We start from the raw sequence: 24,533 nt of genomic DNA on the forward strand, positions 1-24,533 counted from the left end.
ATCCTGTCTTCCGACAGTGGCCAATGCCAGGTGCCCCAGAGAGAATGAATAGAACAGGTAATCATCAAGTGATCCATCCCCTGTCCCTCATTCCCAGCTTCTGGCAAACAGAGGCTAGGGACACCATTCCTGCCCATCCTGGCTAATAGTCATTGATGGACCTATCCTCCATTAATTTATCTAGTTCTTTTTTGAACCCTGTTATGGTCATGACCTTCACAACATCCTCTGGCAAGGAGTTCCACAGGAAGACATTTCAGAACAACTCAACAGATAAAAAGGCAGCGGGACATCTGGCTATAAATCACTTCTTTATTAAGATATTTAACAGGCACCATGGGGAATGAATGGATTAACTGGAAATCTTAAAGGCCATTTCAATAATGTACCGTGTCAGTCCTTCATTGATAACTTTGACAGTTCTAGTCCAGAACACATTCCTCTCTTCAATGAATTTCTCAAAGATATGCACACCACCTCCCACCCCAAAATAATGTGCTTTGCTAGCCAAATACACGCGGCCATTTTTATCCAACAGTTTAGAAATCGTATCATGCAAAGCACTGTAGTAGTCAGGATTGTAGATGGTCTCGGATGTGAGAATAAGGTCATACTTTGAAAAGGGTTTGTTGCCACTTAACAGGAGTTGGCTAAACTCAGCCCATTCTCCGGAAAAAAATCTGCACTTAGACATTAGAGCTGGTATGAAGTCTGCTTTCTTGTGCTTCTTTGAAGGAGGTTCACTAATTCCGCCATCACCACCACCATCAGTACAGTTAGCCACTACATTAGGCAAGGTTATTTCATCAATCACAGTGTGGTTATAGTCCTGAAAGTGGACTTTTTTAGCTTTTCTCTTTAATGCAAGTATTCCCAGCAGCCCAGCCCCACAACCAAGATCCAAGACTGTCTTGTTGATAAACTGCATTTCAGCCTCTGACAAATAATCCATGAGATCAAAAGTGCATTCCCATATTTTCAGTCCCCCTTCATAGATGCCTGTGATAAGATCAGAGTGAGAAGAAATACTTTTAGACACTATGTCTTCTTCATGGGAGTCATTTGAAAGGGTCATTTCCACCACAGAAATATTTACATAGTATAGGCCCTGTACAGCTTCCATAACTTTATTTTCTAACACTTTGCTGAAATCTTCAGGAATATTATGCTCTTTGGCAACTTTAAAGCTGGCTCGTTTCTTTGGCAGCATCTGGACCTGGCTTTTATCAGGGCTACAGTTTGCTACTGGATCTGCAGTTTTGGGTGTTGCCTCATGTGCACACAGAGACTCCTTGTGCACAACGTTTTCTTCTGATGAAATTTCTTTGCTCTTTTCTGTAGATCCGCCTGGGTTCAAAGAAGCGTGTGCAGATTCCAGCTGCAAGGCTGTATCACCAAGAGTCTCGAGTTCATTTCCTGCTTTCTCTTCAATAGAGAAGTTAAACTGAAAAGCCATTTTCCTATGAAGTATAAAAAAAATAAATCACAGCTTATATCCAAACTTACAATAGGGCAGACACTCATCCAATGAAACTGTTAATATAAATGTGATTTTTCTTCTATGGCTTGTGCAGATAAGAACTTGCTCCCTGGCTGTAAGGCTGCTCTGCCATAGTTAAAAGCTGTCTGCAAAGATCTTTACATTAGTTATCACTATGAAAGCCTCTACTTTGCAGGTATAATGTCCACTTTCTCTGCAAATTCATCTGTTGAATTCTATAAAAAGAGAATATATGTCAAATATCACATTTCATTAAATTGAAAGATAAATACTTTGCGCTTTTATCTATCCAAAGGACAACATAAGTTACAAATATTATCTAATGCCACCTTGTAACATCCCTTTGAGGTAAGCAATTATTACTATTCCCATTTCACAGAGGAGAAAACAAAAGACAATTAAGGGATTTGTGAAAGGTAATGCAGGAAGTGAATGGCAGAGTTGAGTAAAGTCTGGTCTCCTGAATAATTTAATCTTGAGCTTTAGTCACAGCCTTCCTCCCTGCAAAGCACACCGACAAGTTCAAGAAGATATAAATCGCTTGCCTACAGGAAACTAAAAGTTCAAATTTGATTGTCCGACAAGAAAATGTGATTGTTCCAAATTTCAGACTGTGGTCTCATTCTCGTCTGTAAATTAAAAGATTATTGCTCTGCATTCTACTTGCTCTATTTTGAACTACTATGCCAGGGTTTCTCCTGTTCTTTTTCAGGGCATCTGATTCTCACTTGGTATTATATGTTTGGTTTTGTCCTCAATTTAAAATAAAAGTGACACCATCAGTTGGAAACTGTGCCAGAAATAAGAATTTCTAATTTGAATAAAAATTCTAATATCTAAATAATATTATGGCTCATATTCATATCCATCTAGTTTGAAAACTAGATCCAACCACACAGACTGGCACTACTCTAGTTCTCCACTTGCACCGCCTGCAGTAGGGTGACCAGATGTCCCGATTTTATAGGGACAGTCCTGATTTTGGGGTCTTTTTCTCATATAGGCTCCTATTACTCCTCACCCCCTGTCCCGATTTTTCACACTTGCTGTCTGGTCGCCCTAGCCTGCAGCTGCACTAATTCTGCACACATTTGACCCCATGCTTAACCTTACTCCTGTGAGCAATCCCACTGCTTTGGGAGGTTCTTGTCTTGAATGGAGTCCCACAGTCTTGTGAGCAGAGTTCAGCACGTGCATAAATGTTTGCGGGATTCACTCACCCTGCTCCGGGGACCCCCCCTTGTCCCTGGCTAGCTGAGGGGCAGGGGGTCACTCACCCTGCCCCGGGGACCGCCCTTGTCCCTGGCTGGCTGCGGGGCAGAGGTCACTCACCGTGCCGCGGGGACCCCCCCCTTGTCCCTGGCTGGCTGCGGGGGAGGGGTCACTCACCGTGCCCCGGGGCCCCCCCTTGTCCCTGGCTGGCTGCGGGGGAGGGGTCACTCACCGTGCCCCGGGGCCCCCCCTTGTCCCTGGCTGGCTGCGGGGGAGGGGTCACTCACCGTGCCCCGGGGCCCCCCCTTGTCCCTGGCTAGCTGCGGGGGAGGGGTCACTCACCCTGCCCCGGGGCCCCCCCTTGTCCCTGGCTGGCTGCGGGGGAGGGGTCACTCACCCTGCCCCGGGGCCCCCCCTTGTCCCTGGCTGGCTGCGGGGGAGGGGTCACTCACCGTGCCCCGGGGCCCCCCCTTGTCCCTGGCTGGCTGCGGGGGAGGGGTCACTCACCCTGCCCCGGGGCCCCCCCCTTGTCCCTGGCTGGCTGCGGGGGAGGGGTCACTCACCCTGCCCCGGGGCCCCCCCTTGTCCCTGGCTGGCTGCGGGGGAGGGGCCACTCACCCTGCCCCGGGGCCCCCCCTTGTCCCTGGCTGGCTGCGGGGAAGGGGTCACTCACCCTGCCCCGGGGCCCCCCCTTGTCCCTGGCTGGCTGCGGGGAAGGGGTCACTCACCCTGCCCCGGGGCCCCCCCTTGTCCCTGGCTGGCTGCGGGGGAGGGGTCACTCACCGTGCCCCGGGGCCCCCCCTTGTCCCTGGCTAGCTGCGGGGGAGGGGTCACTCACCCTGCCCCGGGGCCCCCCCTTGTCCCTGGCTGGCTGCGGGGGAGGGGTCACTCACCCTGCCCCGGGGCCCCCCCTTGTCCCTGGCTGGCTGCGGGGGAGGGGTCACTCACCGTGCCCCGGGGCCCCCCCTTGTCCCTGGCTGGCTGCGGGGGAGGGGTCACTCACCCTGCCCCGGGGCCCCCCCTTGTCCCTGGCTGGCTGCGGGGGAGGGGTCACTCACCCTGCCCCGGGGCCCCCCCTTGTCCCTGGCTGGCTGCGGGGGAGGGGCCACTCACCCTGCCCCGGGGCCCCCCCTTGTCCCTGGCTGGCTGCGGGGGAGGGGCCACTCACCGTGCCCCGGGGCCCCCCCTTGTCCCTGGCTGGCTGCGGGGGAGGGGCCACTCACCGTGCCCCGGGGCCCCCCCTTGTCCCTGGCTGGCTGCGGGGGAGGGGCCACTCACCGTGCCCCGGGGCCCCCCCTTGTCCCTGGCTGGCTGCGGGGAAGGGGTCACTCACCCTGCCCCGGGGCCCCCCCTTGTCCCTGGCTGGCTGCGGGGGAGGGGCCACTCACCCTGCCCCGGGGCCCCCCCTTGTCCCTGGCTGGCTGCGGGGGAGGGGCCACTCACCGTGCCCCGGGGCCCCCCCTTGTCCCTGGCTGGCTGAGGGGCAGGGGGTCACTCACCCTGCCCCGGGGACCGCCCTTGTCCCTGGCTGGCTGAGGGGCAGGGGGTCACTCACCCTGCCCCGGGGACCGCCCTTGTCCCTGGCTGGCTGCGGGGGAGGGGCCACTCACCGTGCCCCGGGGCCCCCCCTTGTCCCTGGCTGGCTGCGGGGGAGGGGCCACTCACCGTGCCCCGGGGCCCCCCCTTGTCCCTGGCTGGCTGAGGGGCAGGAGGTCACTCACCCTGCCCCGGGGACCGCCCTTGTCCCTGGCTGGCTGCGGGGCAGGAGGTCACTCACCGTGCCGCGGGGACCCCCCCTTGTCCCTGGCTGGCTGCGGGGGAGGGGTCACTCACCCTGCCCCGGGGCCCCCCCTTGTCCCTGGCTGGCTGCGGGGGAGGGGTCACTCACCCTGCCCCGGGGCCCCCCCTTGTCCCTGGCTGGCTGCGGGGGAGGGGTCACTCACCCTGCCCCGGGGCCCCCCCTTGTCCCTGGCTGGCTGCGGGGGAGGGGTCACTCACCGTGCCCCGGGGCCCCCCCTTGTCCCTGGCTGGCTGCGGGGGAGGGGTCACTCACCGTGCCCCGGGGCCCCCCCTTGTCCCTGGCTGGCTGCGGGGGAGGGGTCACTCACCCTGCCCCGGGGCCCCCCCTTGTCCCTGGCTGGCTGCGGGGGAGGGGCCACTCACCGTGCCCCGGGGCCCCCCCTTGTCCCTGGCTGGCTGCGGGGTAGGGGCCACTCACCGTGCCCCGGGGCCCCCCCTTGTCCCTGGCTGGCTGCGGGGAAGGGGTCACTCACCCTGCCCCGGGGCCCCCCCTTGTCCCTGGCTGGCTGCGGGGGAGGGGTCACTCACCCTGCCCCGGGGCCCCCCCTTGTCCCTGGCTAGCTGCGGGGGAGGGGCCACTCACCCTGCCCCGGGGCCCCCCCTTGTCCCTGGCTGGCTGCGGGGGAGGGGCCACTCACCCTGCCCCGGGGCCCCCCCTTGTCCCTGGCTGGCTGCGGGGGAGGGGCCACTCACCGTGCCCCGGGGCCCCCCCTTGTCCCTGGCTGGCTGCGGGGGAGGGGGTCACTCACCGTGCCCCGGGGGCCCCCTCGGCCCTAGCACGCATGGCTCCATACAGCCCCTACCGGCCCTTCCCGCCCCTGTACTGGGCCCGGCCGCCTCACTCCGCCGCGCGCTCTGCCCCTCCCCACACGGCGCGGCGCCTGCCGCGGGGGCTGCTGGGAGACCGCGAGGCGCGCCGTGGCTGCTGGCGGCGGGACGGAGCCGGGCCGGGCCATGTCCCCGGCGGACCCCGAGCTGCTGCTGCGGGAGCTGGGCGGCTGGGACGGGGCGCTCTGCCGCCGGGAGCTGCCCTGCGTCCTGCCCCGCCTGCTCATATCCTTCCGCGGGCCCCGGCCAGGGCGGCGAGGGGCTGCGGGGTGTCAGTGGGGCTGGGCGATGCAGGGTGTTAGAGGGGCAGGAATGGGGCTGTGGGGTGTCACGGGTGGGGCTGGGCGATGCAGGGTGTCAGTGGGGCAGGACTGGGGCTGTGAGTGCTGTGGGGTGTCACTGGGGTGGGGCTGGGCGATGCAGGGTGTCATTGGGGCCAGGGCCGGCTCCAGGGTTTTGGCCGCCCCAAGCAGCCAAAAAAAAAAAAAAAAAGCCGCAATCGCGATCTGCGGCGGCAATTCGGCGGGAGGTCCTTTGCTCCAAGTGGGAGTGAGGGACCGTCCGCCAAATTGCCGCCGAATAGCTGGACGTGCCGCCCCACTCCGGAGTGGCCGCCCCAAGCACCTGCTTGCCAGGCTGGTGCCTGGAGCCGGCCCTGATTGGGGCAGGACTGGGGCTGTGAGTGCTGTGGGGTGTCATGGGTGGGGCTGGGCAATGCAGGGTGTCAGTGGGGCAGGAATGGGGCTGTGAGTGCTGTGGGGTGTCAGTCGGGCAGCTGGCAGGGATGGGGCACTGGGGTGGGGCTGAGGCTCTGCAGGGTGCCAGTGAAGCAGGGATGGGGCTGAGGTGCTGCAGGGTGTTGCTGGGGCTGAGGCTCTGTAGGGTGTCACTGGGGCGCTATAGGGTGTCACTGGGGTGCTGTGGGATGTCACTGCAGTGAGGCTGGGACGCTGGGGGGTGTCACTGGGGCAGGGCTGGAGCCAGGGTGCTGTGGGGTGTTGCTGGGACAGGAATGGAACTGGTGTCAGGTGCTGATGGGGTGGCACAGGGGTAGAGTTGCAGGTGTTGGGGGCAGGGATAGGGCGGGTGTCTGTGCACTGATGAGAGCTGATGTGGGGTAGCTGGTGGGCGGCATTGGGGCAGCCATAAGGTTGATGGGTTAATGCAGGGTCTCCATTACCCAGCACTGTTGGTTTCCGACTGCCAGGCACCCATCACTGTGTGCAGCCCATAGCCTTTCTTACCCTGTTCTCCAACCTACCACTTAGCTACCACTTGTCGCTCGGTTTCTCTGACTTCCTCCCTACTCCCATCGCAGTGTATTGTGTTTAGTTTTTGCACACTTATCCCACTGACCCCTCAAACTGTTAAGCCCCTTCAGGGCTCTGGATGAGTGCGGGACTCCCCCTCGCAGAGCGGCTTTCAGGGTCATGGCTTTTCAGTTTAACTTTTCTAAAGATGAGGTTACCAAAATAAAAATAACAGAGTATCACACAGTTCTGAAAATAAAGAACATGTGGGCCTGGTTAGCAAATGTAACAGCAGTGCAGTAAAGTAAAAATACAGTTTAAAAAGAATTCAATATTCCAAAGGGGTAAATTTGAAATTTAGCAACCCTGAATTCTAATAATCCTCTTAAAATAACACACTTTACAAGAATAAACATGTAAAAAGAAAACTGCAGTGAAAAGAAGATTATAATTCTGACACTGAATTATAAAAGATGAGTAAAAGAACTTATGAGCACCAACTTTTAGTTATTTAAAATTATTGAATGTTAATCTTCTATGTAGAGAGACAAGCTGGGTGAGGTAATATCTTTTATTGGACCAACTTCTGTTGATGACAGAGACAAGTTTTTGAGCGCCACAGAGCTGTTCTTCAGGTCTGGGAAAGGAACTGCCAGCCTCACAGCAAAATGCAAGGTGGAACAGATTGTTTAGCATAAGTAGTTAGCACATATTGTAAGGGACCATTCAAGGTAAAGTGGCATGTTTACTCTTCTGCAGTCCTAGGACGAAGGAGGGGGTTTATAGGTTACAGATTGTCGTAATAAATCGTAAATCCACAGTCTCTCTCTTTGGTCCATGATTTTTTGAAAGCATTGTGCAGGTTTCTTTTGAGGATGAGGACATAAGTCAGCAGACCGAGTGAACGCTTTGTGAAAAGTGTTCACCCACAGGGACGATAGGGTGTTTTTGCTGCTGGGAGTTCCTTTACCAGACCTGAAGAACCTGTGGCTCAAAAGCTTGTCTCTCTCCAACAGGAGTTGGTCCAATAAAGATATTACCTCACCCACCTTGTCTTTCTAATATCCTGGAAACATTACACGACTACAACTACACTGCATACTATCTTTTATATAGACAATCTAATTAAAAGTAGGCTAGAGAGTGCTGTTACTGGAATGCATTGGAAAGTAGGAATAATTCAAAATTATAAATAAAATTCTATTCATTTTTGTGTTTGATTAAAGTAGTTAAGTAACATTTTTTTTGGTGCTAATTCACGTTGAATAGGTATCTGTGTGTATATAGTTATATTTATATTGGTCCTAATCCTGCAAGGGTTTAAGCTTATGGTGGATGCTACTATGGAAATAGTGCCATTGATTTACCACATCCTTTTAAGTGTTTGCAGAACTGGAGTCATAGCAACTTCCATAGTGGGATTAGTCTGTACTTCAGTACATATTTGGGTTTCTTTTCTTTAACATTTTTACTCTATCTATCAAAATTCTGACGACTGGACCGAGCATATTCGTAAGTTATGACAACTTTATTTGGTGTTACAGTGCCTCTTCCCTATAAGTCATTTTGTATTACAATTATTGTATTGTAGCCCCTGTGTTAATTACAAATTATTTTATAACATAATCTTCCTTGGTTTTGTAAGACAGTCTTCAACAATCACAGACATTCTGAACAACTTAAAAACAAAAAGAGAAATAGATGCATGTGTGTGTGTGAAGATCTTGTTTTTCCTTTTGGGCCATTGATAATTGCTAGGGTATTTATTAAAAATAGAATCTCTTTTCACTTTCTGTCTCATTTGTACACTGGTATCACAATTTGTCATCAGCATGGAAGTGGTTCTAAGTCAGGGGTGGGCAAACTTTTTGGCCTGAGGGTCGCATTGTGTTTCAGAAATTGTATGGAGGGCCGGTTAGGGGTGGGGGTCGTGGCCCGGCCCCCACCTCCTATCCGCCCCCCCGGGATTCCTGCCCCATCCAACCCTCCCTGTTCCCTGACGGCCCCCCCCAGGACTCCTGCCCCATCCACCCCCCCTGGCTCCCTGTCCTGTGACCACCCCTGGAACCCCCGCCCCTGACTGCCCCCCACCGCCCCATCCAACCCCTCCTCTCATTCCTGACGGGCCCCCCCCGGGACCCCTGCCCATCCAGTCATCCCTTCTCTCTGTTCCCTGACTGCCCCCCACCGGCCCATCCAATCCCCCCTTTCATTCCTGACTGCCCCCCCGGGACCCCTGCCCGCATTCAACCCCCTGTTCCCCATCCTCTGACTGCCCCGACCCCTGCCCACCCCCCCCAACTCCCCTGCCCTCTATCCAACCACCCCGCTCCCTGCCCCCTTACTGCGCTGCCTGGAGCACCAGTGGCTGGTGGCGCTACAGCTGCGGTGCCCGGCTGGAGCCAGTCACACTGTCGGCACTGCGCAGCATAGAGTACCGGGTTAGGCCAGGCTCTGCAGCTGCGCTGCCCCAGAAGCTCGCAGCCCCCCCCGCCCCGCCCAGAGCATTGTGGTGGCGGTGGGGCGAGCTGAGGCTGCGGGGGAGGGGAACATCAGGGGAGGGGCCGGGGGCTAGCCTCACGGCCCAGGAACTCAGGGGCCGCGCAGGAGGGTCCCATGGGCCGGATGTGGCCCACCGGCCGTAGTTTGCCCACCTCTGTTCTAAGCTCACAAAAACCAAATTGTGGTAACGGTATCTGCGGGTTACTTAGAAAGGCAATCACTTGTATTATAAATATTCTGGTAAAGGATGGGGGAAAGGAAAATGCAGACAGTAGGTGACAGTTTAGGGAAGCTCTGATAACCATTTTTTAAAAGTTTGCTCGAGTGCCTCCGCTGTTCTTTTTAAAAGTGCATGTGTTAGGATCATCCAAGAGAGGGGGAACTGGAAGGGAATGTATATACAGGGATACATTTTCAATTGCAACTTCCATTAGCTTCAGTAGGTGTTGTCCATGCTTAGATTTTGGCCTACAGTAAGCTTATTTATAAGGGTTGTCATAGTGATTCAAATTACTAGTCGTGGCCTGGTATCCTATCTGTATTATATAGTGCTGTATATCAGACTGTTGCTTCCTGGGAAGGTAAAGATCCCTACATTCATGCACCTCTCCAAATGGGCATTATTATGGGGGTGGGGTGGGATTCCTTCCTTCCCTCCCTCCTAACCCTCTCAGGCTATCAGTTTATTTGTTAGGGTTGCTGTCCCCTTGTACCATCAGAAAGAATACTTGTGCAGTTGCAAGTATTTTTATTATAGTGGGACTTTGGTAGTGGTATCTTTTTGATCATTTTATGGTGTTCTCCTTTACTGCAAATATTTTGCTTCACAGGTGTGCTGAGGATTCTGACTGAAATGTTTCTGCCTCATATCAACCTTTCAGAATTAGAGCAAACCTTTTTCTCAAAAGTGTTACCCAAGGTATGATGTCTTCCGTAATGTGAAGAATCAAACATCAATACAATACTAAAAATCTGGTTACTGCAAGGTCTGTAGTAGTTTGTATGATAGAATTCTTGTTTTGAAATCAAGCTAATGTTTGAAATACATTCCCTTTCACTCTAAAATGGTCTCATGATTTTATATCCTGAGTCCTGCTCCTGTGATTTTTAGTGTTGGTTTCAATGGCAGGAAGAGTGGGCCAATGATGTTATGCATGATGTAGTCAATAACAAAGTGAATTTTAAAAGCCTGTTTTGAGAAAAATTGACCTATTAAAACAGATGATAAGTAAATGCAGAATTACATTATTATGATTATGATCATTTATTTATTATTATAATTTGAGGGTGCTTCTTTGGCTAAATAAATTGCAAGGCCGAAGACCAAAGTATTTGTAACAAATAACCTGTAAGGCCAAATTAACCTAGGATATGGTCAATCCTGACAACATGAAATACTCCCTATTTATTATAGCTATACTGAAATTCTTAAATTAAATATTCACATTTTAAATGAAATAGAAGAGACTACAATAGGGGTTGCCTAGCTCCCATTGTCTGTAGGAGTTTAATTCCCTAGAACCCCCGATTGTAGACAACAGGAAGTCTGTAAGAGCTCCTGGTCAGTTCCTACCCCAATATTAATCATCCTCAACAGATTTTCAGAGCATAGAAAGGAACTGCTTTATAATGTGCATATCCTAAACCTGTGTAATTTCACCACATCAGCGATGCAACATTCTGTATATGCTTGGAAAGAGCTGCTTATATCTTTCTAATTCCACGACTAACAACTCTAAGGCATCAAGACCAACCAAAAGAAAAACAAATCTTCAAAATGACATGACCTCCAAACCTTTTCAGAATAATAAACTGCCTTTAAAACAAAACAAAACTCTCTGTCTCCAAAATGATTGATTTGAACCAAACTTAAGAAAAGTCTGTGCTAGAGTATGATGTATTTTATAAAATTTGTAGTAATGTTGTTAATAATATTGGTTAAAGTTGGGGTTGGAGGTTAAATGGGAAGCTCCTTTAAACTAACTATAGAGAGACTCATTTCTGTGTAATAACAGAACACATGATATCTGCCCTCATCTTAAATAGAATTGCGACCTATGGAAACTGCAGGTTATGACATGCAATACTTCTTGCTTCAAACAGCTAGGGCTATGAAGCATAAGTGTCTACATTCCACACCTCCATACCAAAGATGAAAGTGGATGTATGATGGGTGCCCTGGTTTTATACTGGATATATGTTGGAGTCTAATAATATCAGTTTTATTTTAATTTGCTTTATTCTGACAGGCAATACAATTATTTGATGATTTGTTGTATGAATTATCCAGTCAAGCCAAAGGACTAACCAGCCAGAACATAGAATTATGCAAAGCAGTGAGGAATGTTTTACAGGTAAGTCTATTGAAATGAGCTGTAAGAGGAGTGGTTAGGTGATTATATGTTTTTTACCAAAACTGTGGAGAGATTTGTGAAGTGTTTGTGCCAGTAACAGCTGAATGTAAAATTCCATTCTGGATTTGTCATAGTGCAGCTAGTTTGAATATGTCAGGCAGTGTCCATATATTTCTGTTGATAAAGGGTAGTTCAGCATGTGTCTAAATACTTCCAGGATTGGGGCCTTAGACCTCCAACCCTCAGCATTGTTAGTCTTGATTTTCATCATGTTGCATTGTGAGGTTTCATGTTTATCTGTCATTGACTCTATATGATATTCCATCATCAGTAATAAAGATTCTGCAGGCCAGATTCTGCCCTTAATGACACACATGCAGTTCCATTGTATTCATTAATGTTACAAAAGTGTAACTGAGGGCAAAATTTAGCCTGCAGTTGGATTTGAGTTAAAAATTTGGTAGATCATGTGTAAGCCAGAATAGAATCCATTTTTTTCTCCAAGATCTGGATTGGGTCAGCAGTGCTAACAGGAATAAATAGTAGTGTAAAAAAAAAAAAAAAAAGGCAAGCAGATGTTGTTCTAAATGCTCTCAAGGAGCAGAGTCGGTATTTAGGAAGGTGCTATTTTTTTCATAATCACTTTTTAGGGTATAGCTGTGCTTTGAAAGATCTGTTAGTTGATACTGTCACAAACATGATTCTCACGTAAAGAGAATATGACATCACAGAAAAGCTGTGGTCTGAAACTGCTGCTGTCTTTTTTACAGAGCTTCATTAATCTTTCTGGCTTCCTAATACTTTTCCGTTTGCTAATGTCCTAAAAGACAGAGAACAGTTTAGCCAAATGCACAAGGGAAGAGCTGCTTTATAATTTTTGCTTTTTGAATTAACTGCTGCAGTGTACTGTTATAGATTGTGCCTTCAGTGATGATGATGATGATGATAATGATCTCACTTGCAGACTATGGTGCAGCTGCTGGAAACTCTGACGGGTTGTGTGCGACATATCTGTACCCTGCAGGAGCCTGTGCCTCTAGAGAGTATCCGTAGCCTTCCCTCTTCCATTCTTTATGTAATCAAAAACACATTTATGCACTGCAAGGTAGGTCTCTGGATTAATAGGGGAAAAAACTATTCTAGATCTAGTTATAGATCATTTAAAAAAATCCTTGAGATGTGATTTTGCTTTGAAAAGTTACATTTGTGGCTTTCCATATTTGTTGTCTCAATATTGGATCAAATGTGCTCAGTTTACAAGTATGAAGATGGCTTTTCCATCTGCCAGCCCTGCAAACTCAGCATGGCCTCTGAAAGCCAAGCTGTTATTTCCATCTTGTGCATTATTACCAGTAATAAAGGTTCTTCTGATGAAATTCATACTGTTTAAGATGAGAAGGGATCATTAGATTATCTAGTCTGATCTGTACATCACAGGCCATTACACTTCACCCAGTTACTCCTGTATTGTGCCCAATAAGTTGTTTAACTAATTAGGCCCTCATTGACACCTGTGCAAGCCCATTGTCTTCAGTGGGTTTGCAGAGGTGTAAGTGATTATGGATGTGTTAATATTAACCCTATGATTCAGTGCAAATTTCAAGGCAGATTTGTGATTGGGATTAAATACTTTGCGTTATGTATAAAAACATGTTGGTGTCGCATTTTACAGCACCTGCACATGGAGGAAAACTGATTGTTGTGCTTGAAACCTTTCCTGCTGTAAGCAGTGCCAGTATCATAAGACATAGTAATTTGTCATCCATCCTACTGGCATCAATTTCACTTTTGAGCTTGTCTTCCTTGCTTATTAGAACCTTTAAATACTTATGGAGCCAAATTACACAGTGAGACCTTGCTAAGGACTTCTCCTCCGGTAGGCAATCTATTATTAAGAAACACTTTAACGTACTGGGAAACTTTTGGGATACAACTATGTTTGTCATGAAGTATGGTCCTAGATTTTGGTAGAAATCTGATTTTAGAGTCATGCATCAAGGGTCTGATCCAAAGTTCAGTTAAATCACTAGAAAGACTCTTGCTGATTCACTGGTCTTTGGATCAGGCCCTAAGTGAGTGGTATTTTGTATTTCATGCATAGTAACCACAGATGGCTATTTAAAATCTACAGCTCTTGCTGGTTGTGTGAGTTGAAGTAGATGTTTGTATGCCTTGATTCTGCGCCCATTGACATTTGTAACAAAATTCCCATTGATTTCAGCAGGAGCAACATCAGGTCTTGATTCTCAGACATTTTCTAACGCTCCCTAATCCCACATTTCCTACAGGACAGCGAGTCACTGTACAGTGAGTGCCTGCACTTGATTTCTGACCTCCTGCAATCTCTGTTTAAAGAGACCTATTCTCTTCAAAAGCAGCTTATGGAGCTGCTTGATATGATCTCTATGGAATCTGCTTCTGCTGAGGACAGTATTGTAGATATGGTGTCAGGTGTGTATATGAAAGATGTTTCTTTATCCTGCCCAGCCCCCTGTTTTCTACAGACGGTGGGCCTGATCCCCCAAAATGCAGAGCACTTCCTGCTAGATGTTGAGCACCCTCAATTCCTGTTGCCTTCAGTGGGAGTTAAGGGCGTTCAGCACCTTATAATTGGTCAGTTTTCCAGAACTGGAAGTGGTTTTGCAAATGCAGTGATGTGACAGCTGTGTTTGGTTTTTTTCAGGCATTGAATATACAGGTCCATTTAAACTCGGTGTTCGTTTGCTCTTACTGTTCCCTCTGCAGTGATCCACACTGTGCTGGAGATCTGTTCTGTCATTTCCAACATGGACCATGCCCTTCATGCCAACACATGGAAGTTCATAATCAAGTATGTTTTAATACTTTGAATGTTGCTGTTGTGTATCCCAAGTGTATTTTAGAGCCACTGTTTTATAACTTGTTTAAAGCTAGACTTTTCAAAAGTGCCTATGGGAGGTGGGGCCCTGATTCCCACTGAAGTTCAACCGGTAATGCATTCTCAGTGGAAAAAGTTATGAGCCTTGTCTTAGAAAGTGAAACACTCTTTTATCTTTTTTATAATGTGTTAAGGAAATAAATTCTAAATACAATATTATGATTTAAGTGTTCCCCAAGGGTCTGAATTGGAATTCCACCGACACTGTTGGATTAGATTCTGTCACCTTGTTGACGCATCCTGTATCCCTTCTGTGCTTCAATAAATAGTCACAATGGGACAAGAGTGGTTCTGTCTCTGAGTTCCTTGGCATTTGTCAGGACACCGCTGCATTAGTGCACTCAGATACCATGGTGACGGGTGCAGTGTAGGAGCCTAGACAGAGTAGAGTAGGGTCTGTGGAATAGTGCTCATGATGACCTGTTGTCACTTGATTTGTTTCTGACAATTAAGCATCTGATCCTGCTCCTGTCTGGCTTTTTTAGGCAAAGCCTCAAGCACCATTCCCTGCTACAGAGCCATTTGAAACACAAGGACATCCTCAGTGGCCTGTGCAAGGACACCCTCTTCTCGTTCCATTCCTGTTTGCAGCTGGCTGAGCAGATGAAGCTGTCTGGGACACAGGTGAATGAACAATCCCCCAAAACTACTTTTGGGCTTGAGAAAGAGTTGGGTTAGGAAGCACTGCAAAAATAGATATGTTTGCTATGCAGTGTTATTGGTGAAAAAATAGTCTCATTTTACACACTAGGTACTTCACATTGCTTACAAGGTTCTCTAAAAAACCACATTGAAAGGGAGTCTAATAGCACTGGTTAGCATCCAGGATACTTTGGGTAAATACAAAGAGTATTCTCCCTCCCACCGCTCCTCCAGTACTCTATCAGGAATCTCATTCATTTCACATACTGCTGCTTTCACTAGGTCAATTAAAAGATAACAGTTAAATTTTGAAGATTCCTGTGAAAAATTGTTTCGAGATTCCAGGGACATCACACATTCTTAGGGGTTTTCCCCAATTTCTGCTGTGTTTGTGTGGAATCCAAGCTTCCTTTAACAAACAAAATAAAGCTTCTAGCCCTGTTAGTAATGTATCTTGCAATGTTGCTTTCTTTGATATCTTCTTAGTCTGTCCATGGTGTTTTCATTGCTGCTTTCCTTTTTGATAGGAGACCACTGACTACAAGTTGTTCCAGAGGACAGTCAAACTGTGTAGATTCTTTGCTAATTCTCTTGTTCACTACATCAAGGTAAGATTTATTATATGGGTCCTACGTGAGCATAAAACTAACTCTGTACTATGCAAATAGACACACTGATCAAGTATTTTGTTATGCTACACCATACTTATGACTGTGGTATCTGGATGGCATAATTAACACCCATACTTACCTGCTTGTGATTTATTATCTCACATGTAATACAATTTGGATACCTAATACTGTTCACTACTTCTGCCTATCCTTTGCTAAATAGCTGCCTTGCTGTATTCTTCCAGCTGAACACCATGCTCTCTGACTCCATCAGATTTCACACGTTAAGCAGGGTCAGTACTGTACCTGGATGGGAGCAGCGAGATGCAGCAGGCATTGGCATTGATGAGTCAGTAGAGGGGTGCTTATCCCTCACAGTTGGCACTGGACCAATATTGCCTTGAAAATGTAAACAGACAAACAGTTGCGAGGGGTGTAAGCTTGTTGCTGATTTATCCATAATGTTCACAACATATTCCTGGTCCCACGTCCAGCATCCCAGGGCTGGCATTTGTCCACAGGACCCTCAACTTTTTTCAGTGGGCCGCAGATTAGTTCTCAGCTGAGGGAGGTAGCTCCACCCAGGAGGCTGCTGATTTTACGGGGCCGCTAACAGCTTCCTACTAGCAGACTGCCTTCATTTGAACTTGTTCAGTTGCTGAGAAGCCAATATGATCATTTGCCACTAGGAGGATGAATTTGATAGCATGAGAGGCAGTATGGTCTGGTGCAGTGGTTTTCAACCTGTTGCCCGCAGACCCATGGGGGTCCACAGACTATGTCTAAGATTTCCAAAGGGGGTCCATGTCTCCATTCAAAATTTTTAGGGGTCTGCAAATGAAAAAAGGTTGAAAACCACTGTTCTAGTGGATTAAGTACACGACTGAGAATAAAGGATTCCTTCATTCAAGTCCTGTCTCTGTGCCATAGTTTCCGTGTCTACAAAATTGGGATATTAATACACACATCTACCAAGTGACGGTGCGAGAGAGAAACAGGTTCACCAGTGGCTTTGGGGCCTAGTGATCGACAGACCCCCAACTTACTTGAACAACTGCCCTTTGCAACATTTGTCTAGATGTTGGCAACTATCCATATCACCAGCACAAATAGTTGGATTCCATTTCTGCAGCAGGAGGCTGGAGGTGGGGCGGTACCTGAAGATCTCAATCACTGTCCAACATCTTTTTATAAAATAGGGTAGTTAAGTTTGGGATGTAGCCAAGAGAATCCCCTTCCTAACCCTCCCCACAAATCCTCTGGCTAGTCTCGTGCAGCAGTGTAATAGTGGTGAACAGGAATCAGTTACATATGGAGATGGGTGGAGAAAAATTGTTACACAGAAAAAGGTGTAAGGCTGTCTCTGAATGTGTGAGTTCTAGTGTTTGATTGCTCTTTAAAAAGACCTTAAGCTCCCTCTTAAAGCAAATGTGAGCAGGAGATTTAAAAATAAATAATCTGGCTGGACTTTTCTTCTCCTGGGATTTTCTGCAAGCTCCTATCACCTACCTAGGGATAACTACAGAAAACCACTTTCCTCTTTCCTACTCTTTCTCTCTGTCCTTTCCTTCTCCCCCCACCTCTTTCTTCTGATATTCTTATTTTAACCTCTTGGTACCCATTTAAGTAACACACCAAATAGCAATAACAAATGCAGAGTAGATAATGAGGTATATAATCACCTTGTCTGTTGTGTTAATGTCAGTTATCTTTTTGTTTATGCATGGGATAGAATCAATAGTCTTTAAAATATGTGAAGAGTGCATTTTTGTTTGTTTGTGATTGACTGTGGTTATTGCTCCTGTAAAAGAAGTTTAAGAAAACCCTTAGCTTATTCATTTAGCTTCCTAAAGAGGAGAAACATATGATAATTTTACTTGATAATTTGTCATGTGTTGTGCATTTTGCATTTCTTTTGCACTATGCATCACAGCAGGCTACAACTTTTAAAAATTAGACTTCATAATAAAGCATTTCAAAAAAAAATTCAAGTAAGCAGAAGAAAAATATATTTAATCGTTATTTCATTTTGAAAATACCATTCAAAATTGGTGGCTTTTGCAGGAATTTATTCCTTTCCTCTCTGATTCCTGCAGTCGATTACACCAGCTGTATCTTCAGATATATAGGTAAGTGAACCACAAAGAATAGCTCTTTTATTCCACTGCAGTGGAATATCTCTGTATCAGCTCTGAAAGTGTCTGTCGTAGTTACAGCAGTTCCAAACGTTACAAGACTTGCAAAAATAAAAGATCGCAGCAGTCACTCTTTGATTTGTTATATGTAAAATAGCAATTGTGTATAGAATTTCTTTGGTGTATGGAGGTCAGAGAAATTTGTATTTCCTCATGGGAAACTTATTTTGGGTGCTTTAGTGTGGTCTGTTTGTCTGTGTAGCTACTAGTCATTTTAACCTATCCTCCAAATGCCACCAGAAAGGGAATCAGTGCCATGAATACCAACATGTTACCAAACTCCTCATTCTGTTGCATTTTCTTCTAATAGGTCCTATCAGTGGATCTACCTGGGTAGACCTTACTGTGCAGATGGAGCCCTTAACTACTGATTTTCTTGTGATTACTCACTCCACAGGGCCTCTGCAATGAAATAATGAGGCAACATTTTGTTTTAAAAAAAGTTAAGTGCAAAAGAAATTTAATGCACTATTAAGGTTAAATTAAACCCCACAGAGGCTAGGAAATAATTATTGTCCCACAATAACCATAGTTCTGTTCTGTTTGGTGCTTGCACTGTGACAGAGTTTGTTATTACGTAATCACTTAACAATGGGACCTGCTCTTTCTCCTTTTAATTGAAAGTACGTGTGTGGTGGGACAGTTAGTTTATTTTAGTTGCATTCTGGTGAAAACATAAACCACATTTTATGCACCTCAGCAACAGTTATTTTGTAAAATAGTTCTTTCACTATGATCGAACATGGAAATATTCAGCCTGAGCAGATTTTTTTATTTATTTAACAAATTTAATGAGGGATTGAAAATAGAATTTCACTAAAGAACATTCAGGCCTTAGAATTATACCAGGGGTAGGCAACCTATGGCACGCATGCCGAAGGCGGCACGCAAGCTGATTTTCAGTGGCACTCACACTGCCTGGGTTCTGGCCACCGGTCCAGGGGGCTCTGCATTTTAATTTAATTTTAAATGAAGCTTCTTAAACATTTAAAAAACCTTATTTACTTTACATACAACAATAGTTTAGTTATATATTATAGACTTATAGAAAGAGACCTTCTAAAAACGTTAAAATGTATTACTGGCACGCGAAACCTTAAATTAGAGTGAATAAATGAAGACTCGGCACACCGCTTCTGAAAGGTTGCCGACCCCTGTATTATACTGTAATCTTGTAAAAAGGGAAGATGCCAGGCTGGTTAATCCTTGCTGAAACACACTTTGCTGCGGCTCTGCAGACAATACATAGTATCATGGACTTTAAATTGCTTGTCACTTTTCTCTGAGATAGGATACTTATTCAGTTTGCCCTGGCAATGAGGAAAATAGCATAATGTAGGCGTAATTGAGGGCACATTTTGATGCTGCACTTGGAATTTAAGCCCAGATCCTTCAGTGAGTTGGGTGCAGATGGACTCTTGTGCACATTTCATTGCAAGGTCACGTTCTCAGTTAATCATTTTTGTTGATGATGCGCTCTCTCTTCTGCATGTGCTGACTTGGCAGGGCTTACAGGAGTGAAAGTGTTAAAAACTGAGCAAATTTATTGAGTAAGAAGGTGCCATTTTTACATAGTCTCTTTGTAATCTGTTTCTATAATGCTCATTTTAGTAGTATCTAAGGGCTTGTCTGCATGGGGAAATTTACTGGTACAATTATACCGCTATAGTTATTAATCATGTTTAGTATGGTAGTGCCTAAGGGCCAGCGAATAATTATACCAGTATAATTATGCTGGTAGATAGCTCTGTGTCAAATAGCCCTAAAGTCCTTCCTATACTTCCTACACCTTTATGCCATTCTAGTTTTGAAAAACATATCTTTGCAACTCTTATTTTTTATACATAAAAGTTTTAACCGAAACACTGAAAACTGCCACGCCCATGCCAATTTCAAAGTGGAAATAAAATTTAACATCTACCATTATAAAAAAAATCACTCAGGGAGATGCTGGTTAAACCTGTTCTTTCAGTCCTGGGAGATGCAGAAATTCATAACTTAAAAAAAACAAAACAAAACCCCATCCCAAAACACTTTAGGCCTACCTCTTAGGCAGGCCTACACTTAAAACGCTGCATTAGTGCAGCTGCAGCGCTTAAGTGAAGATGCTCCTACGCTGACAGGACAGCTTCTCCCATTGGTGTAGTTAATCCGCCTCCCCGAGAGGCAGTAGCTATGTTGACGCGAGAAGCTCTCCCATCAACATAGTGCTGTCTACACGGGGGGTTAGATTGGTATAACTGTTGCTCAGGGTGTAGATTTTTCGCACCCCTGAGAGACGTAGTTATCCAGATACAGGTCTGTAACGTAGACCTGTTCTTAGACTAGTAAGGTGACCGAATGCACCTCTGTATTCACACCCTACACACTACTGTAATAATCTTTGTACAAAAGATCATGGTGAAATGTGTGTAGCAACATAATATGTAAAGTAGTGAACATAAGCTGAAATTATGACTGAAATGTTTTTACCAGACAAATCTGGGAAGGAGGTAACCTGTTCCTTAGAGACAATGGACAAGCTAACACCTCTAGCCTGGTGTCATCAAAGTTGATTGGCAAATCACCCATCAAGTGGCCATTTGGCAGTGAATGGGAGGCAGGAACAGATTGATCTGCGGCCAGATATAACTATGAATTTGCATTGGTATAACTACATCACTCAGGGGTGTGAAAAAGCCACACCCCGGAGCGATACAGTTAGTTATACACCAGTGTAGAAAGAGCCATGTCGATGGGAGGGCTTCTCCTGTCGACATAGATACCGCCTTTCGTGGAGGTGGATTAACTATGCCGCCAGGAGAAGCTCTCCCGTCAGCATAGTAGCGTCATCACCAAAGCGCTATAGTGGCGCAGCTGCACTAATGCAGTGCTTTAAGTGTAGACCTGCTCTGCGTTTTAGCAAGCAACAACATGGAACCTCTTTCACCACAAGATGCCATGTCTCTATCCTCACAGTGGGAAGGAAATTTATCTAGCGGTAACCCTCCGGAAAATGCATCTCAAAGGGTGACTGGACTATAAAAGTGAGGGGCAAAAACACCCCAGGGATATCTTTCTTTCTCTCCCTATCTCTCTCTTGCTCTCTCTTTCACCCAAGAAGACAAAGGAACCAGCCCTGTGACTTGGTGAGGGCATCGTGACCTGAGAATTTGGTCAGCCCTGTTGCTGGGAACTTGGGATAAGGATTTTACCTTGAACCAAGACTAGTTTCGTTTTAGCTACTAGAAAGCATTTTATCTGTATTTCTCTTGTAACCATTTCTGACTTTAATATTTATACTTGTACTCACTTAAAATCTATCTCTTTGTAGATAAATAAACTTTTTATTTTTTAACCAAATGTAATCCAGTGTTGTCTTTAAACTGAACTGTTTGGGTAACTCCAGTTAAAGTAGCAAACTGTTGGATAATATCTGAACTGCCCCGGAGAGGCTGGACAGTGCAGAACACACATTTTGGGGACAATCCAGGACTGGGAGTGTCTTGGGGTCACTGCAAGCAGTAACCAAGTACTGCTGGAAGCCAGTATGTGGCTGGTGTTTGCTGACAAGCTGCTGGTGTCAGAGATGCTGGACCAGGACTGCAGCAACACACAGATACTCAGGAGTTGACCTGCCTGCTGTTTGTGAGTGGCCCAGGTTGGGAGCTACAACAGTAAAGCATTGTGAGGCACCCAAATTTGCAGGGTAGGTGGTGACAGAACCCCACACTGGTCTGGATTGCACCCCAGAATGTGACCAGTAGGTTTTCACTTGATGCCCTCTCCCTCTCTGCTGCTTTCTCTCATTCTGTTTCCTCTTTTTTTTTTTTTTGGACTCAATCTCTTTTTAATATTTTGTTTCTCACTTAATCTTCCTAAGTTTTCATTTCCTGCAAAGCAAAATGGCGTTAACCTGGTATCACTAACCTGCCGTCCAGTATGTTGGTACTCTCATCATCTGGAACAAATTGAACCTACAAATGTTTCCCTTTGAAGTTTTCCGCTCGTACACCTATTGAGTAAATTCCTCTTTGTATGCACTTTTACCATTTTTCAGCAGAAGCAGATTGGGGAGTTTTTCTTACTGTGGTTAATAAAATATAGGCCTTCAGTAGTCGGTTTAAAGGCAGAATATAGACACATGCTCACCATTTTAAAATACATTGTTAGATATGAAAATTATGCTTCCCTTTGCTCGTATTGATAGATCTGTTACTCCACAATAATAGGTTTCAGAGTAGCAGCCGTGTTAGTCTGTATCCGCAAAAAGAACATGAGTACTTGTGGCACCTTAGAGACTAACAAATTTATTAGAGCATAAGCTTTCGTGGGCTACAGCCCACGATGCCGAAGAAGTGGGCTGTAGCCCACGAAAGCTTATGCTCTAATAAATTTGTTAGTCTCTAAGGTGCCACAAGTACTCCTGTTCTCTTTCCACAATAATAGTAACTCACATTTTTGTCTCTTCATGCTTATTTGAAATGCAGTGCTAGTGAGTAGCTTTGTATTTTTTCCCCTCCAGCAAATTTCCTCCTAGTCTGTATGCTCCGGTGATTTCAGAGGCCCATCGAGATGAAATAGCCAGGGTTTTTCTGGTGGCACTGGACCCTCTCATTCACCAGCTTCTTCCCTTCAGGCCTTTTCTGGAGCAGGTATTAAGTGAAAAATTAGGTAGGTTTAAAAATATTACTGCCTGTGTTTAATAGTACAGTTGTGCCATCTCTCAGGAATAGAACAAGGTGTCTTGATTTTTTGTGTTTCACTCGCTATACAACACTTCTGCATATGTCAAAAAGTTGGTATCTTATTTCTGTGGAGTAGTTTTAATAATGGATCCTAAGTAATACTTTAAGGTACTAAAGGATCTTCAGGCAATTACAGCACTAGGTGGGGTGAACATTGCACAGCTCATAAAACAACATAAAAGGTTCTTTAACTCTATGACTGTTGTTCTGCGTGCACTGGGAAAATTGCATTAAAACACTGATTTATTATATTGAATAAATCATATTTTTAGTTAAGATGCCCTTCTGACACAAAAGTCAATGCAAAAGTGGGCTGGCTGAAAATTTTCTGCCAAAACTGTTTTTGATGGGAAAATTGGGTTTTTGACCCCCCCCCAAAAATTGCATGTTCCTCCCCCCAGCCCCCCCAGCCCCCCCCCCCCGGTTTTCAGCCAAACCCAAAATGTTTCAACCAGAAAATAAAATATCTCTGAAATGCTGCCACAGTGCATCCTGGGAGTTGTAGTTCAGGTGTCTCATGCACCCACTCTCCTTTGTGTGCTATACTGGGCTACCCCAGCCAGCCTTCATCTTCCCTGATGCACACTGTGGCCATGCAACTCTCCTGAGGCTCTCATGAAGAGTGGAGAGTATGGTGCATCATGGGAACTGTAGTCTGACCACAGAGCCAGGGCCATAAAGGGCCATAAAGGAGCATGAGGCACTCTAACCGCAACTCCCATGAGGCACTACAGTAGCATTTCTGAATCAAAATTCTTTGTTTTTTTGGATAAAATATTGTGATTAGTTATTTTTTGCTTAAAACATGAAATTTTCTCTGGGACTCCACCTCCCCTCCATTTTCCAACCAGCTCCATCTCTGAGTGACTTTTGAGCTTCATTAGCAGCATTAATGTACTTTTCACTCAGTCTTCTGTTGTTAATCACTCGCCCTAGCTTAATTTTGATTCCATCAAAAATATCCTCTACAAATGCAAATGTACTTCACATTTTAAAAAAAAATTCCCTGCAGATCTTTCTCCTGAGTTGCATCTGCCGCAGTGTCATCTTCTGGTTACCATAATGGACAAGCTGCCCTCTCAGTCTGAGGCTGTGCAGGCTCTCTGGACCACAGGAAGCCAGTTCTCAGCAGAGGTTCCCAGGTAATTTTTGCCTACAGCAGTCAAGCTGCACAGGCAGACATGGGTGTTCAGGTGCAAGAGGCCCCTCAAGCTAGCAAATCAGTAGCATTAGCAGGCTCTGAGGGCGCACTGTCTGATCCTTGGCCAGATGTGCTGGTGGATGTGATGTAATTCCTCAAGGGTGCACAGTACAAAGCAGAGATGCACTGGTCAGTTGAGGGAAAGGATGGCCTTTGGGCTCATGCAAGGATGTGGAGGGCCCTCAGGGTCGAATTTGTTTTTATCTCCAAAATTGGTCAACTTTCCCTCAAGTCAGTGTGTTTATTTATTTCCCTGTAGCAGGCATGCCATTTACTGAGCGCCCCCTCATGTCCAGAGGTGCCTCAGCAGTGCCCTGACTGTGCTTCCCCTGGGTCCCTTTGGGAACTCCCCACAGTCTTTCTCAAGATGCCTCCACCCGCCACCTGGGGTTGTGTGAATAGATGAAAGCAGTTCAGAGTAATTCTCAGTGTCCCCAGAATAAAGTTAATTACAGCAACACAAAAGTTCATGCTCACTTCCTGCTCTTTTGCTGTACGCAGAGCTCTTATTCTACCCCAGACTGTTGTTCACGGAGTTGCCAGTCCTGTCCTTCCTAGCGGTAGCTCAGTCTCCTGGCTCTGGCTTCCTTCTCCCTGTCAACTCACTCTCTGTTCTGAGAGAGTGAGAGTAATATATATACTGTGCTCCTTCGGAGATCTTCCCCCTGATTGGTTAGGGGAGAGGGGAGCCTGCCCAATCCTATACTACAGGGCTTCTCATCCTGGCCCTTAAAGGGACAGTGACTGGATTTTTCCTAACCAAGTACTAATTCCCCAGGATTGCTTCCTCTCT

At 46.5% G+C, this 24,533-nt stretch overlaps 2 protein-coding genes across 2 annotated transcripts in view; one reads left to right on the forward strand and one right to left on the reverse strand.

Annotated features, from left to right (window-relative positions):
• Positions 1-324: 324 nt before the first annotated feature.
• Positions 325-5,352, reverse strand: LOC135882764 (histidine protein methyltransferase 1 homolog). The gene is made up of 2 exons (XM_065409784.1): positions 5,263-5,352; positions 325-1,460 (listed from the first exon to the last, which is right to left on the reverse strand). The coding sequence occupies exons 1-2, from the start codon at positions 5,295-5,297 to the stop codon at positions 353-355; spliced, it is 1,143 nt and encodes a 380-aa protein (XP_065265856.1). The 5' UTR covers positions 5,298-5,352; the 3' UTR covers positions 325-352.
• Positions 5,353-9,923: 4,571 nt separating this feature from the next.
• Positions 9,924-24,533, forward strand: part of FIRRM (FIGNL1 interacting regulator of recombination and mitosis) — a 29,969-nt gene continuing 15,359 nt past the window's right edge. Inside the window, exons 1-10 of the mRNA XM_065409081.1 lie at positions 9,924-10,012; positions 11,343-11,447; positions 12,412-12,552; positions 13,736-13,898; positions 14,193-14,277; positions 14,850-14,988; positions 15,534-15,614; positions 17,682-17,746; positions 22,317-22,465; positions 23,552-23,681. Coding sequence (XP_065265153.1) covers positions 9,947-10,012; positions 11,343-11,447; positions 12,412-12,552; positions 13,736-13,898; positions 14,193-14,277; positions 14,850-14,988; positions 15,534-15,614; positions 17,682-17,746; positions 22,317-22,465; positions 23,552-23,681 — 1,124 coding nt within the window. The 5' untranslated portion in view covers positions 9,924-9,946. The remainder of the gene's footprint in view (positions 10,013-11,342; positions 11,448-12,411; positions 12,553-13,735; positions 13,899-14,192; positions 14,278-14,849; positions 14,989-15,533; positions 15,615-17,681; positions 17,747-22,316; positions 22,466-23,551; positions 23,682-24,533) is intronic.

Source organism: Emys orbicularis, chromosome 8, assembly GCF_028017835.1.
Source record: "Emys orbicularis isolate rEmyOrb1 chromosome 8, rEmyOrb1.hap1, whole genome shotgun sequence".
NCBI lineage: Eukaryota > Metazoa > Chordata > Testudines > Emydidae > Emys > Emys orbicularis.

Excerpts from the sequence above, each read along its gene's own strand:
- LOC135882764 (XM_065409784.1), bottom strand. The coding sequence starts at position 5,297 with ATGCGTGCTAGGGCCGAGGGGGCCCCCGGGGCACG. Across the intron at positions 1,461-5,262 it reads GAGGGGGCCCCCGGGGCACG|GAAAATGGCTTTTCAGTTTA; the intron begins GTGAGTGACCCC and ends TATACTTCATAG.